Genomic DNA, 16,335 nt, shown 5'->3' on the forward strand with positions numbered 1-16,335 from the left:
CTCGTTGCAAAGTTCGGGGGTCCCCAAGACCACCCTCAGGTTCCATAATTCACCAGGAGGACTTAGAACTCGGCAAAGGCATCATGCTCGTGGCTACAGATTATGGCTGCAAAAGGATGTGAAGAGGCGTGTGGGGCAGGGACCAGGCGAGAGCAGGCACAGAGCTTCCCGTCGTCCCCTGCCAGTGGAGTCGGGCAGACAGTGCCTGTTTCTCCCAGCACTAACGTGTCACATTATGCATAGAATATTGCCACCCAGGGACACCCCTGGGGCCTCAGTGATCAGAGTTCTCAGTGGGGGTCGCTCATGTGGACGTGGCTGACCCCAGCCTGCAGCCCCACTGGAGGTCCAGCCGATACCCCATGGCCCAAGGCCCCAGGTTAACAAGGACACTCGGATCAGGCAGGACAGTCCTAGAGGTCACCTCCCAGGAGCCGAGGGCAAAGGCCAGACCTCTCCGGGCAGTTAATCCTTCACTGCACGCCTGGAAATGAACTGTTCCAACGAGACAGGCGACCACAGACTGGGCTGGAAATAATGGTGAAGTCCTATTCTGGAACCTTTCTGACTTCCCCTCTTCTGTTTTCCTGTCCTGGTTGCAGGAAAGATGTCATACACAGAAGTCTCCAGGGAGCCATGGGTCCCCCTCCTAAGGATGGAGAGAAGGGTGGGGGACCAGGAGCAGCCGGGGCCTGGGGAGGGGGGAGGCCCTACATCAGGGCAGCGGTGGGTCGGGGCCCCAGTGGGAGCCCGGGGAGGCGGGACCCGGGAGGGGCATCCTCTGGCCTCCAGCTCTGAGCCTGGAGCAGCCCGGCTGTGACATGTGGCGGTCGTAAAGCCGTCGCCACTGGGCGAGGCCTTGGCCCCCACCATCCCCTCCTCCCCAGGGCAGCTCCCACCCTCGAACTGGGTATTCACCTCCCAGCCACCTCCTGGCAGGGCTGGAGGATGCTGGCCACTTGTGCAAAACTAGTGCCACACGACGGGGGCTTGGGGGAAGCATACAATGCAGCCTCGAGTCCCAGCTACACATCTCTGAGCTGAACGTCTTTGCCACGAGCCTCTCGGAGCCTCTGTTTTCTCGTCTATAAAGTGAGGAGAAGAGCCCCCCACTTTGAAGGTCAGCACCGACTGGTCATGAGAACGCCCCTGGACTGGGTCCCGTTGGCCGCGTCAGCGAGCACAGAGCTGCCCCGAGCCCACCTCACCCTGAAGCTGGTGCTGTTCCAGTCGGCTCAGCGGTTTTAAAAATAATATTCTCAGGGGGCTGGGGATCTTCGGGGTGCAGCTGAGGAGCCCCGTTCGCTGGGCATGTTACACTTATGCCACACGTCACACCCACCTGCCCAAGCCCTCTGCGTGTCACAGCGTCTCTGCTGACTGCAGCCCACAAGCACTCAGCGCCTCCTCGGGTTCTGAGTGCGTGGAACGGGCTCTGAAGAGAACAAATTTCAACCCTAAAAGGTATAAGAGCTCCCACTTAAATTACACTTCAGGGCCAGGCACGGAGTCAGGCATGGGGTAGGTGCCATCACCCTCGATGCTGCCTGTGCCATCTTGTGATCAGCAGGTGGGGAAAGGGAGACACAGAGAGGGCAAGTAACTCAGCAGAGGTCACACAGCAAGTAAATGGCACGGCTTATATCCAAGCCCAGAGCTACCTGCCCCCATCCTGTGTCCTAACCACTGTGCCACACAGTATAGACACATGGGGAGGAACCGCTCCAGATGAATACACTAAGATCCTGATCAGGTGCCTGAGACAGTTAAAGACAGAATTACCGTATGACCCAGCACTTCCACCCCCGGCCATATATGATGCCCAAAAGGATTGAAAAGATGCATTGAAGCAAATATTTGTGCACACATGTTCACAGCAGCTTATTCACGATAGTCAAAAGGTGGAAACAACCCCGATGTCCATCAGTGGATGAATGGATAAATAAAACGTACTCTGTCCACACAATGGAATAGATCAGCCATAAAAAGGAAAGACCGTGGGTCCATGCCACGACATGGATGACCCTCGAAAACATAATGCTCAGTGAAGGACCAGTCACAAAAGGCCACATGTGTATGTTCCATTCCTATAAAATGTCTAGAGTAGTTAAATCTACAGAAACAACAGATCAGTGGTTGCCGGGGGCAGAGGGAATAGGGAGTGCCTGCTGATGGCTTCATGCTTTCTTTTGGGGTGATGAGAATGTTCTGGAACTAGAGGTGGTGGTTACACATTGTGAAGGCACTCAATGCCACTGAATTGTCCACCTTAAAATGGTTAATTTTATGTTATGCAAATTTCACCTCAATTAAAAGAAAAAACACCAGTCGACTCACCCGCCCACACAGAGGCGTTCACCACCTGCCTCCAACGGGCTGATCCGCATGCTCGCTGCGTCCAGTGCAAACCTGCCCCTCCGAGGGAGGCGCGCAGAGGCAGCCCGCGTGGAGGCGGCAGCCACTGAGGTGCTGGGGGCAGCGGCACCAGGGTGGGGTCCCCGTGCAGTCCCTTGGGGGCACCTGAGCCAGTGGAAGGCCTTCCCCAGGAGGCTCAGGGCAGAACAGGTCATTTGTGCTGTGAAATGTCAGTTGGCCACGTTCACAGCTGTCATTCGAGACGTGAGTCTCTACCCACAAGCACAGGTGACACCCTCAACCGGGCGCCTGTGCAGGTCAGCTCTGTGCCGGGGGCTCTGCGAGTGTGTCTCAGCTTGTCCTCACGGCCATCCTGGGAGGGAGGGGAGCTGTCCTCAGCCCTGTCTTAGAGGAGAGTGAAGAAGACCGAAACCGAGGGCCAGAAGGAAGAAGGAAGAGGCAGCTGCCCACCTAGGCCCAGGAGGGACGCCGAGGCTACAAACAGTACTGATGGAGTCTTTCCTGAGTGAGCACCTGAGGACAAGGGCAGTTCAGGGAGGGCCAGGCCTGGCCAAGGTCACACGGCTGGTAGGTGGCGGGCAGAGTCGGCTCAGATCTTCCAGACCCAGAGGCTGTGCTCAAGGCCCTACGCCACAGCACCCTGACCGTGAGAACCCCCTCCAGCCCTTCCCTCATCCGGCGGCCGTCACAAACTTGAGGGAGCCACTTAGTCTTGGGGCAGGACAGTCCAGGAGACAGCCTGTCCCTTCCTTGTTAGGTCAGACATCAGAGGGTGACATCCCAGCCTGCTTTTCTCTGGCAGCACTGTGTCCCTGCATCATGATGGTTGAATTGAGGCTTAGTTGTATGAGGACACACTTGTAGCTGTCACAGAATCGAGACGGAAACCACTGTCCCCAGTGATGATATTTGTCACCCCTCAAAGGGCCCCACTCTTATCTTTTCTTAGCATTTAGTGCCAGTCCACTTCCTTCCTGACATGCTTTCCTGCTTTGGGGTGAGCCCTCCTGTCCTCTTATTTCCCTTTTTCCCTCAGCTGCCAGGAAGCTCAGTGTTCTGTCAATCTCAACCCAGATTTTCTGGAAATAAAACTACCATTTCTTGGGTCCCCCACCGGCTACTCATCTTTTTTTTTTTTTTTACTCCTCACAGTAAGCCCACATCACATCGTACACAATAAGCCTGCTCCATTTGGCTGGTGGAGAAACCGGTTCTTAGAAGAGGTTCATAAACTGCCCAAGATCTTGAGATAGCCAATGGCAGAGGCAGCGTTCAAACCGGTGGTCTGACTCCAAAGCCTTTTCTGGCACGACCTGACCCCCAGCGTGCTTTGCTCTCATGCTAGGACTCTCCAAGAATGGTCCTCTCATGGCCCCCGCCCTCCTGGCCTGCCCCACGTGCTTTAGGAAACATTCAGGCTGTAAATAACCAATGACTGACCATCCATCCTCGCTGCTGGCTCGGGGGTGGTAAATGCTCCATTAAAGCGATCCTGGTTCTGAGACCCTCATTCGGGAGGATGCTGTGGCCGCTGAACACAGGGTGTGGCCGGTGGGGGTGTGGGGCGGCTGGTCAGAGAGCACTTGGAGCTCCTGTGCCCCCCCACTGGGTCAGAGTCTACACCAGAGGCCACACTTCCTGCCTCCACCAGCAGCCGTGGCGGAGGAGCACAGAGGGTGCCCCCCTGCCCCCAGGGTCAGGCATCCCAGCTCCCACCCCCCTGGCCACTCCTCCGAGTGGAGCGTGGACTGGAAAGAACCGGACAACAGACTTTAACCCCAAATCGGTCCCAACCCCAACTCTGGACCTCACAGGACAGGCGGCCTTGACATTTCCAAGCCTCAGTTGCCCCACCTGTCGAATGGATGAGTTTGAAGACATTATGCCAAATGAAGGGAGCCAGACCCAAAAGGCCACATGTCACATGAGCCCATTCATAGAGAATGTCCAGAACAGGCAAATCCACAGAGACAAGAAGCAGATTCATGGTTGCCCGGGGGGAGGGGGCTGGGGGAGGGGGCCTGGGGAGTGACTGCCCATGGGCACTGGGTTTCTCGGGTAAGAAAATGTGCTGGAATCAGATACTGCTGATGGCTGCACCATTCTTGCATCTCCTAACACCCACTGAACTGTGCACTTTTCAAGGGTGAATTTTATAGTATGTGGATCATAACTCAATTTCAAAAATTCATGCAGGTGGACGGGCTGGAAAAACCAACAAAATAATGGTTCTACCACCACCAACCTCGCACAGTCATGTACACATCGCAGGACACAACAAACAGAGCTGGGCCCCCTGCCTCCCCCGAGGGAGGCGTCCCCGAATGTCAGCCCCTCCTGGCTCTGCACCACTGGCTGCTTCTGTCTGCAGGCAGGAAGAGTGGCCTGAACCCAGCAACATCCAGGACGTCCCCGGGCCTGGGCAGGGTCTGTGCTGGTGAGCACGGGGCCCGAGAGAGCAGCTGGGCCCCCGGGGCCTCTCCACCAGCTTCTCCCCACCCTGGCTCCTCTCCTCTCCCCAGGCTCTGGGGCACACCGTCCGCCCCTCCTCCTCGGCTTCATGTGACTCCTCACGCCAGAATTGGGGTGGGGCCGAGCGGGAACCCCAGCGCAAATGGTCCACTTGGCTTCCAGGCTCCTCAGGTCCGGTCAGTGGAAGGGAAAGGGGGTGCTCCTTGGGGTCCCCCCCATCGGGGTATGTGGCAAGTGCAAGGTCGTGTGGCCAGCTCTGGGCATCCATCTCCTTGGGCATCTCCTGGTCAAGGGCAGATTTCAGCAGTCCCCACGCCCCAGCCCGAGGCCCAGCTCGAGTCCACCGCCACCCCCATCGGACACCACCTGAAACCTCCTTTTGGGCTCTCACGCCCTCACCTCAGGTCTTTGATCCCGACGCCCAAAGCAGGGCTGTCTGGGCCTCAGCCCCTACTTCTCAGGTATGAGTTGAACTGTGTCCCCCAGAAATATTAAGTTAAAGTCCTAACCGCTGGAACCTGTGAATTTGACCTAATTTGGAAACAGGACCTTTGCAGATGCTAATTAAGTAACTACATTAAGAGGAAGTGATCCTGAATTAAGGCGGGCCCTGATCCAATCACTGACGTCCTTACACGCAGAGGGAAATTTGGTCAGAGACGCAGAGAGGATGGCCCGTGAAGATGAAGGCAGAGCCTGGAGTGCCGCGTCTACCAGCCCAGGATGGCCGGCAACGCGGGAAGCCGGAAGAGGCAGGAGGATCTCTGCAGCCCTCAGAGGGAGTGTGGCCCCACGACACCTGGCCCTCGGACTCCCAGCCTCCAGAACTGTGAGAGCCCATTTCTGCTGTTTGTGGCCACCGGTTGGGGCCGCCCCAGGACACCCTGACACGCTCCTCCCCACTGTGCCAGAAGCCCTCTGAGCCAGCAGAAGCCCCAGTGAGCAGCCTGAGAAGGAAGAAGGAATCCATTTCTCCAGCATCTTTATGACGGAATGACGTCGGTCCCACGGCTGGACACGGGCAGCGGTGCCACGAGGGCCGGGGGAGGCCCCCCTCCTGCTCAGGTGCGGCCACCCCTCAGACGAGCTCCAAGACGGCCCCCACCGTGCTCTGCCCAAAGATGAAGGTGCCCACGAGTACGGAGACCACTCCCCAGAGCTCCAAGCAGCACCTGCCAAGTCAACAAGCCCACGTCAGTACGCGCTCTTCTGGGATTTCGCACGGACGAGCCAGCACACGCACAACACTTATTATTTAAAGCCCATCAGAGTCACTGATTTGGAAAAAAATCGGAGCATATTCTCCCCTCCCTGCAGGGGTGGGTCTCTGAGACAACAGGAAATAACACACCCAGGCGTTCCAAACACCTCTCGCTCCCTCAGTTCTTTCACAGCCTCGTTCCTCCTCAATATTTTATCAAAGCCAAAGAAATGGGGGGAGGGCGACGCTAGTATCAACCTCCCTTCCCACTCCTTTCCCTTTTTGGGTGGGGGATGAAGTCCCCCCAAAAATGAGGAGGGAGAAGAAAGCCCCAAGTCACACACAATCGGAACAGCGGCTGGGGGACCAGGGCGGAGGCGGCAGGGGTGGCGGGAACTGGTGGCTTCATAACATAAACCAGAAGAGACGGTGCAGAGAATGAAAGGAGAGCGACGATAATAAGATTCCCACAAAGGCAGGGCCGCCAGAGGAATGTCGGGCCCCATTAACAAGGCCCACAAGGACCCGTTGTCATGGAAAGACCATGTCTCGTCAAGCAGCATCTCGGAGTGGTGACTCTGTGCCGTGAACATCCACCTGTCTGAGGGCGGGAGCCCGAGGGGAACGTGGCCCAGGGCTGCAGCACTCCTGGAGCAGCTCTGATAGATCAGAAGGCCCTGAAGCAGTTCCAGAAGTAAAAATATCTTGAAAGCCCATCCGTAAAAACTGCTGTGAGCTTGATCAAGGGGCAAAACACAAGCAGCAAGGGGCTGCAAGAGCACGACAGAGAAGGAACCACGTGGGGGACCCTGACAGTCGGGAGCCAGCTCCACGCCCCAGTCGGGTTTAGAGACATCCAGAAATCTTCCCTGCCCAGAAGGGAACCAGCCGAGCTCGCCGCCATTGGAAGACCCAGCTTGCACCCCATGCAGCTGGAGGAGTGGGGAGACTGAGGCACCCGCCTGGAGGTGGGACCCAGTCCACGGCTGCTGTAACTTAAGAGCATGTCTGCTGGGCTGAGTGGTGGTCCCCCAAATTCACATCCACTCGGAACCTGTGAACGTGACCTTCTTTGGAAATAGGGTCTGAGGTTGCAATCAAGTTAAAGATCTGGAGATGAGAAAATCCTGCATTTGGGGTGGGCCCTAGATGCAATGACAGGTGTCCCCAGTAAGAGGGAGGCAGAGGGAGACTTGAGACACAGACAAGGGGCGAGGCCACGTGAGGATGGAGGCAGAGACTGGAGGGGTGCGGCCACAAGCCAAGGAACGCCTGGAGCCACCAGAAGGAGGAAACGGCAAGGAAGGGAACCCCGCCTCGAGCCTTCAGAGGGAGCACAGCCCCGCTGACACATTGATTTCCGACTTCTGGCCTCCAGAACTGAGAGTATGAATCTTTGCTGCTTTACCACCTATTTTGGGCAACTTGTCATGGCAATTCTAGAAAACCAATACAGCGAGCACCTCTTTAGCAAAGTTCTCACGCCTGTGCAATGGGAGTAAGAGCTCCGCAGACGCTCAGGGCCCCGGGGCCTAGCTGAGGAGCGGGGCATCCTCTGTGCACACACGCTCCTTTCCACTGCAGTCAGACCGGGCCCCTCAACGGCAAATACAGGGTCCCAGTCACATCTGATTCACGGCTGACACGGAGGAGGGCACTCTGCTGAATAAAGGGACAGTCCAGATTCTTGTCTGACCAGCAGTGTGGAGCGGGGAGGAGGGGGAGCAGGGGCCCCTGGTCCAGTCAGGCCAGGTTGAGTCCCCGCTCTGCCCTGACTTGCCGTGTCCTGTGGGTCCTTGTCTGCAGCATAGAGAGACCCCGGCACGGTAGGGAGATGTGCCTGTAAAGGGCAGGCCCAGCCAGGACCTGCGCCCGTGTGGACAGAGCGGCCCTGGTGCCTGGAGGGCTACACGGCCTCCATACCTGAGGGCTCTGTGCACCGACAGGACCAGCCTGCAGCCATCCTGCCCGGGATGGGAGCGCAGGCAGTGGGAGAGGAGGAGGATGCATGGCCGGGGCCTCCAGAGGCCCGGAAGACCCCAAACCATGCAGAGCTCCGACCACAGACCCTCAGAGCGGAAGGGAAAGCCGTGCATGGACCGACAGAGCACCGTCACCGGCCCTGCTGGCCTAGGTCCGAGTCCTTGCGCAGACCCCCGCCCCCACGGCCTGCGGTTTTCTCATGGCAGGACAGCAGAATCTCACGGCCCCTCCACACTCACATTCTCCCACCCTGAGCCCCTTCAAACGCCTCCTTTCGAGACACTTACTTGACTCGGGGTCCCATGGGCTCGACACCAACGGCACAGATGAGGCACAGACCTGCAAAGGAGACTCAGGGTCACCCCAGTCTTCATTCTTGAACCTGAAGGAACCCTGCGCTCTTGAGAGCTCAGGCAACACCCAGCAGTCCCCAGGGGCCGAGAGGCCAGCAGGGCCTCTGCCCACAGTGGCCCAGGCGGCTCACGCCGCTCCCAGCAAGGCGGCACAGCGTGGTGGCCAAGGCCTCGCTTGGGGTCCCACTCGACGTCTCCAAACGTCTTGGCCTCTAGAGGCTCAGCCTTTCACATGACGATGACGGCACCCCTCCACAGGGTCTCTGAGATGGCCCGACTCCTGGGAGGCCCACAGCTGGCAGCTGCACTGTGGTCTTCTCCTTTCTCATCCTCTCTCTTTTTTTCATTAGTTCCGCTGGGATTCAAAGCCAGACAGCTCTGCCAAAATTTCCCACGGTATCACCCTCATCCCAACCCTGTCCTGGCCAGTCCTGTCCAGCCTGGGAAATAGCTGGAGCTAAAAGGCGGCACCCAGGACATCGCATGGCCCCCGACTTCCCGTGTGTTTAAGACTCCAGATCTGCAGACCTAGACCCCGGGTGGGTGGGCGGCGGGATGTGGCCACCCCCCTCACGTCTGGAAGAGCTTCCCAGTGCCAGGGCCAGAATGGACCTGGGGTTTCGGTCACCAACACTCTTCCTTCTCCAGAGGAACCTGGGCCTTGGCCCCCCTGGCTTTCCCAGTCCGGGATAACCCTCGGCCATTTCAACTAGAACTTCTCATCATTACTCAGTAACACTGGGAAGGTTTCCTAAGAAACCATCCCTCACGGAAATCGTGTTTGCCTCCAAGGTCAGGGGACAAAGGGGAGGAAGCCGTTCATGGGGCGCCTTTGAGCCGTGTGAATTTCATGTCATTGGAAATATATATATATTTATTTATTTAATCATTTTTTGGTGAGGAGGATTGGCCCTGAGCTAACATCCATTGTCAATCTTCCTCTCTTTTGCTTGAGGAAGACTGTCCCTGAGCTAGAGCTAACACCTGTGCCCTTCTTCCTCGATGTTTCTGTATATGGGATGTGGCCACAGCGTGGCTGATGAATGGAGTAGGTCTGCACCTGGGATCCAAACCCACGCACCCTGGCCGCCGAAGCAGAGCGTGCAGAACTTTAACCACTCGGACACCAGGCCAGCCGCTGAAAATATTTTTTAGAAATAAAACAAAATCCTGCAGCAGGCAGCCGCCGTGGGCAGGGGGGCAAAGCCGTAAGGTCAACTCAGCCCTGCTCCGCGCTAGCTGTGCAGCCGGGAGGCCCCTGGGCCTTGGTCTTCTTGTCCGTGGCATGGGATGGTGACGAAACTCCCATCATTGCATCCAGGACGGCCACGGAGATGCTTCATGAGGGACGGTGTTATGGCCCCTGGGCTGTGCCAGGCTCATAAACAGGGCTGGGAGCTGTCCTACCCACACGGGGCTCCCACCCTCCAGACCCTTGACCTCCACCACAGGGATGCCGGCAGAGAGCAACGGGAAGGATGCACAGGCAGGAGGCCCAGAAAGCGGCGTCTCACCTGGGAAGATGAAGATGAAGAAGGAACTGATGCCACCGATGATGCCGATGATCTCGCTGAGGTCGGGCAGGAACAGGGCCATGGCGAGTGTCACAGTGACCCACAGGATGGTCAGCGGCATCCGGACCCATGGCCCCGAGGAGTCAGCCAGGGCCCTGGGCCCACACACCCGGCAGCAGCCCCTCCTCCAGAAATCCTGCATCACCGACCTGGAGGCCAGGCCACCACAGGCTCCCAGGGGCTCCAGCCCAGCCCGCCCACCACTGGGCGCTGCAGCCCCCTCTTGGTTGCCCCGCACACACCAGTGCTTACTCCCCAGGGACGCAGCCCTTAGATGCCACCCACACCTAGGGGCCGCGTGGCGAGCAGTCAAGTGTGGGCTCAGGAGGCACTCCAGCCCCCAACACTTACTAACTGGGTGACTCTGGGAAAACCATCTAAACCCTCCGCCTCCGTCTCCCCCTCTTTGAGTGAGATGGCGGCAGCCCCTGCAACACACACACTAGTGCCCTGCCTGCCACGAGTTAAGTGGCCATAAACGTCAGCGTCCCCACTGAGCCAGGCCTCACCTCCCCAGGAAGAGCACGATGGGGTAGACGGTAACGATGGAGACGGCAAAGAGGACCCGGGCGACGATGATGACCACGTCGTTGCCTGGGTAGGACATCAAGATGTCGGCGGAAACTTCTGTCCCGAAGGTCAGGAAGCCATAAACACCTGGGAGGTAAGAAGGGTGGAAGCCAGGAGGGCTGGAAAAATGCCGCATCCCCCTCAACTGCGACACTCTGGCAGCATCGGGCTTCTACCGCCTCCGAGGTTTTCCCTAGGTGCTGACGGAAGGTTCCGGAAGAGCTCTCTGGTTCTACCATTTCCCAAGGCTTTCCTGTCCTCGGCCTACACAGTACTCTGTTCTGATTCAAAACTGTTCTCAGGCAAAACTGTTGCTTATCCTTCTTTGAAATAGCTCGTTGTGCTGGTGCCTCGCAGCATCCGGGTCCCCTGCCCTGTCCCGATACCATCTCTGGCCAAGAGCTGTGGCTTCTCCTGGCCCTTTCTGAGAGGTCCCGTGACCCTGCTGGCCCTGGATCTAGACTGTCTGGAGGTGACTCTCAAGTGCTAGGTCACAGCCCTCTGACCCACGGGCAGCAGACAGACAGGGACCTCCTCTGCTGGAGAGAGGTCACCCACGGTAACCACAGGCGTCCAAGGCGCCCAACACATCTGGGGCAGCCCGAGGGCTTCCCGAGTCAGAGGCTCCAGTGGGTGGACAAAGGAAAGAGCCACCAGGCTGGAGAAACGTGGCTGGGAAGAAGTCAACCTGAGCCTGGGACCTGGGCTGTGCCACGGGTGTGCTGTGTGACCTTGGTCATGTCACAGCCCCTCTCTGAGCCACACTCGTCCCCTTTGAAGATGCTTCTATCACACAGGTTTTTGAATGTTCAAATCCATCGCATCCACGAGAGCATTTTGTCGACTGCTACCCAGATGAAACGCTACGAGGACCACCATCATTGCCATCCCGTCAGACGGCGGGCAGGCAGGGGGTGGGGGGATGTAAGAGCGGGGGCTTTGCAGAGCCGGGCCAGGGTTTGGGTTTCAGCTTTGTCACATCCAGCTGGAAGACCGTGCACAGGCCGGAGAAGCCCTCTGAGCCTCAGTTTCCTCATCTATGAAGTGGGCACTTTCCTACAAGGTTTTAAGGATCAAATGAGTGAAGACTCTGTGCCCAGCACATGCTAAGCTCCCCATAAACACCGTTTACATTCCCATTTCTCCTGCCGCTCCCTGCCCAGCTTCTAGGTGCCCCGGGAGAGGCCTCACCTGTCAGCGAGTAGACAAGGCAGCAGGCCAGCAAGGACAGCACGGAGACCAGGGCCCAGTGCGAGAGGCGCTGGTTGCGCATGCTGCAGTAGATGGAGACAGCAGCTTCATGACACTAGAAGACAGAGGTGGGACTCGGTGGGACTCAGGCCAGCTGGGTGCTAGAATCACCTGGAGCAATCTAAAAAGTATCAACACCCCAAAAGATGGAAACAATGCAGAGGTCCACCAACAGTAGAAAGCATAAGTTAAATCGCTGGCTATTCATATGTGGAATATTACACAGCACTGAAAAAGGATGATCACAATGACACACTCAACATGGAAGAACCTCTCAGCTGCAATGTTGAGCAAAAGAAGCCAGACGTGAAAGAACGTTTCCGTGTACCTGAAGTTCAAGCTACAAGACAGACAAGCCAGGACATGGATTCTCAACGCCAACACTAGTGACATTTGGGGGCTGTCCTCTGCATTTAGAGTGTTGAGCAGCATCCCTGGCCTGGACCCACTAGATGCCAGAGCACCCTCCAGTTGTGACAACCAAAAATGTGTCCAGACATTGTCAAATGTCCCCTGGGGGGCAAAATCGCCCCCCCACCCCGTTGAGAACTGCCATTTATGGTGACAGAAGGCAGAACAGTGGTTGGGGGGTGGGTGCTCTTGAGTGGAAACGGCCAGAGGCAGCCTTCTGGGGGTGCTGACGATGTTCTGTAGCCTGATTGGGATGAATGTTGTGTGGGTGTACGCAAACTTATGATTTATATACTTTACAGGTACTGTTATATGGTCATAAGACTTTTTAAATATAAAATACACACAGCCAATGCCCAGAGCCCCTCTGTGCCGTGAACTTTGTCTGGGGCAGGTCCTGGGCAGCGGTGTTTCTTAAGCAGCCCCAGAGACCCTGTTGTGCAGCCAGGATTGAAAGGCGCTGCCGTATCTCGATGCTCCCTATGGGTGCCGGCATCTTCCTGGGCTCCTGGGACAGGGTTCCCGCCATCACGCCCACTTGCTCACTTCTGATCAAAACCAAACGTGTTGATCGTCTACTTCTGCCCACTCTCCAGTCTCCTCAAGAGCCACTCTCCCCTCACTCACGGAGCTTGGTCCACCTCTGTCCCTCTTCGCTGCCTCAGGGCCTTTGCTCATACTGTTCCTCTGCCTAGGATTCTCTCGTAGTTCAGCCAGCCCCTACTCATCCTTTGGAATGCCCTCCTCAGCTGGGCCAAGTTCTTCTCTCCTGTGTCCCCATGCCCCCGTGTGAGCACATTTGGATTTGCTTGTTCAGCATCTGTCAGCTACCCGATGGCAAGGACCACGTCTGCCTCAGAGCTCATGCCAAGCATGGAGCACTCCACAGATTACTCATTCACCAGTTCCTTTAACCCCCCGGCAGCCACGAGGCCTCCCTCCACCCAACCTGGCTCTCCGCTACTCAAACGCTTAGCAGTCCTACTCAGCGCAAGTCTGGGATACCCCATGGCCAGGCCCCAGCCTCACGGAGCACACATTAGGGAGGGCTTGGGGGCACCGGCCTCAGTGTTCCTGATCCCAGCGGTGGTGGCGGCCAGCCAGGGTGAGCTCGCACACAGACCAGCCTCAGGGCGCCTGTGCATCTTCGGCTTCCTGCCTCGGGACTTCTCAGACCTCACAGGAGCCCACTGGCCTGCAGGCCAGCTCAGCCAGGGGGTGGGGGCTTAATCCCCCAGGGACCCTCGACCACCGGGCAGCGGACCTCCGAGGGTCAAGGCTCCCACCTCCCTCCTGTACTCCCGAGCCCACGCACGGGGAGAGGGTGCCTGGTGGTGGCAGGATGGTGCCCTGCCATCCTTCCTCTGAGTATCTTAAGACTCCGAGTCGTCTCTCTGTCGGTTTTATGCAGGGAAATAAAGCCCGTCTCCCGGGGCGGGGCTGCTCCACTGGGGCAGTGCCTCAGTCGGGGGCGGGCTGCGTGCAGGCTCACTGTTCACTCAGGGATGGGGCGCGAGGCAGAGGAGCACATGATGGCTGAGAAGTGGAGACAGCCCAAGTGTCCACCAGCTGATCAACAAACAAACGTGGTCCATCCACCTATTATTCGGCCATAGAAAGGAATGACGTCCTGACACGTTGCAACGTGGATGAACCCCAGAGACACACTGAGTGAAAGAAGCCAGTCACAAAGGACCACAGGCTCTAGGATCCCATGCACATGAAATGTCCGGGACAGGCACATCCACAGAGATGGAAAGTAGATTTGTGGTAGCCAGGGGCCGGGGGAGGGATGGGGAGTGACTGCCAACGGGCGTAAGTTTCTTTTTGGGGTGATGAAAAAGGTCTAAAATTGACTGTGGAGACAGTTGGCCGACCCTGTCAACATACTAAAAACCGCTGAATTATATACACTTTAGGTGAGTGAATTTTGCGCTGTGTGAGTTATATCTCCATAAAGCTGTTTAAAAACAGTGACAACAGAGAGGTACCGAGTGCGGCCGGGCTGGCTGGGAGCCGAGCCCGCTTCCCACGTCTGCTCCTCGCAGGCCCCTCCTACCGACGATGCGAAGGCTGAAGGGGGTGCCCTGTTGCTAAATGTGCCGGGCGAGGGGTGGTGTCTGAACCAGACCAGAGCTCCTGGTGGCAATGGGTGGCCTCCCCTTTCCAGCGCACCCCTCCAGCCTTGCCCCCACTCCGCGCTCTGCTTCCCATCATCTTCATGGTCCTCCCCCACCCCCGGATGCTCGACTCTCCAAGCCAGACCCTGGCAGCATCACCTCTGGTCTGAGCGGCAACCAGTCCTCAGCCCCGCTCCCACCCCCGCAACTCACATCTTTTCCCAACTCCCCATCACCGCATCCCGTGTCCCTGGAAACCGCAGCCCGGCCTCGGTTGCTAGGAGAACTGGATGAGGGAGCCGAGGCAAAGGTGAGGGGGCACCCCCTCGTAAGCGTCTCGAAAGCAGCCCCCCGACAGCGCGAGCCTGCCGCACCATATGGTGCTCAGGCATGGGAGGGAGCGATGGGTAAACTACACCCAGACAAACAGCTGACAGCAAAACCATTGCTTTAGATCTTTCAAAATATTGGATATGCAGGAGGAAATGTGAGAAACTCCTAGAAGCGGCTTGCTGAGGCCCAGAAGCGATACATTGACTCATTTATGAGGATGAGAAATGGAAATGTCTCAGGATGTTTTTTCAAAACTGGATCTCAAAGAAAATGTGAGATGAAGAACGGAAACGGGCTAGTGGATGGATAAGGGAAGGGAAAATTAAGAGTAGGAAGCTGAGATACTGTGGTCGGTCCTGAACCACCTTCCCTTGCGAACCTGATTTTGACTCGGGGCCATTTTGGTGGTGGTGTGGTGAGGAGGTGGTTGATCTTAGGAGATAGGCAAATCTTTCCCAAAATAAACAAAGAAAGGATGGAGTCAGCTGCCACCTGCTCGGAGACTGGAAAACCCCAAGAGGGACAAAAAGGCAGGGGAGCGCCCCTTGCAGCTCACCCACCGGGCCGGGACCCTCTGCCCTCCGTGGCTCGCCTGTGCCGTCCTCTCTAGCTGGAACGCCCTCCCCTTCCCCTGGCCACCCCCACACATTCTTTAAGATTCCTTTCAGGTGTCAGAGCCTGAAAAGGGGGTTCTCTGAGTCTGCCCCACCCAGGGCTAGAGCAGAGGCCCACACACAGAACCTGTCCTCCCTCCGTGACACCCTATCAGCAATTCTGCATATTCTGCCCCGTACCCGCCACCATGCAGCCGCCTGCACTCGCCCCAGCCCTCCCAGCCTGCAAGCCTCCGGAGGCAGGATCTTTCCTCTCCAAGGCCCCGGGGGCAGAAGCCACCTGCTAAAGGCACTCTGCGTAAGCGGGTGGCTCTAGGTTTCCAGTGACGGCGACGGTCCTGCAAGGATTTTGCAGAGGAAAGGACAAGTCCTGGATCCCCACACTCTACCCCAGACCCCACAAATGTGCTGCTGCTGTTGGTGGTCAGTGGGGGCCGGGTTCCCAAGCTCAGGGGCAATTCCTCCCTCACTGAGCCCGGACGCCAACCCACAGGCACGGTCTCCAGAAGAAAGCCCGTCTCATCCTAGAATGAGTCTTCACCATCTCTCCTGACGGGGAGGCCACACGCTCCCAAGGGAGCAGGGAGTCACCACAGCCTGCAGAGGCCACACTCTTCTATACAGACGCTAAATTACCTGAAATCCGAAGCAGATGGTGGGGAAGACACTAAATACGGAGGTCCAAGAGGAAGGGCTGTAAATAGACGAGAACAGATGTTTATTACAAAAGGTTAAACTCAAAACAACCTTCAGCTTGAAGATGAGTTTTAAACAAGATCAGCAAGATGTAACTAAGCACGAGTGTGAGACGTATTTTTAATTACCACATCTCCTACCAGGTCTGGGGGGATGGAAGAGGATGCACGTTAAATGCTGCTCTTTCTAAATACATCTGTGCTGACATTGGCAACCTGACCTTCTCCACGCAGGCAGCACTTGGGCAGGGCACGGCTAAAAGGAACTTCTAACCTCCCTCTGGTGCTGCCCGTTCCCCAAGAGGCTAGGAGCTGGGAACACAGGCAGCATCCATCCAAACAGGTCCCCCATGGTGCAAGGATGGTTTGACCTGCATCCAAG

General features: G+C 57.2%; 1 protein-coding gene across 1 annotated transcript in view; it reads right to left on the minus strand.

The window, feature by feature from the left end:
- Window positions 1–14: 14 nt before the first annotated feature.
- Window positions 15–16,335, minus strand: part of SLC38A8 (solute carrier family 38 member 8) — a 36,119-nt gene continuing 19,798 nt past the window's right edge. Inside the window, exons 8-13 of the mRNA XM_070500712.1 lie at window positions 15,895–15,952; window positions 11,721–11,835; window positions 10,469–10,616; window positions 9,900–10,108; window positions 8,320–8,371; window positions 15–6,020 (exon numbers count right to left, since the gene is read on the minus strand). Coding sequence (XP_070356813.1) covers window positions 5,927–6,020; window positions 8,320–8,371; window positions 9,900–10,108; window positions 10,469–10,616; window positions 11,721–11,835; window positions 15,895–15,952 — 676 coding nt within the window. The 3' untranslated portion in view covers window positions 15–5,926. The remainder of the gene's footprint in view (window positions 6,021–8,319; window positions 8,372–9,899; window positions 10,109–10,468; window positions 10,617–11,720; window positions 11,836–15,894; window positions 15,953–16,335) is intronic.

This window comes from Equus asinus, chromosome 28 (genome assembly GCF_041296235.1).
Source record: "Equus asinus isolate D_3611 breed Donkey chromosome 28, EquAss-T2T_v2, whole genome shotgun sequence".
NCBI classification, from domain to species: Eukaryota; Metazoa; Chordata; class Mammalia; order Perissodactyla; family Equidae; genus Equus; species Equus asinus.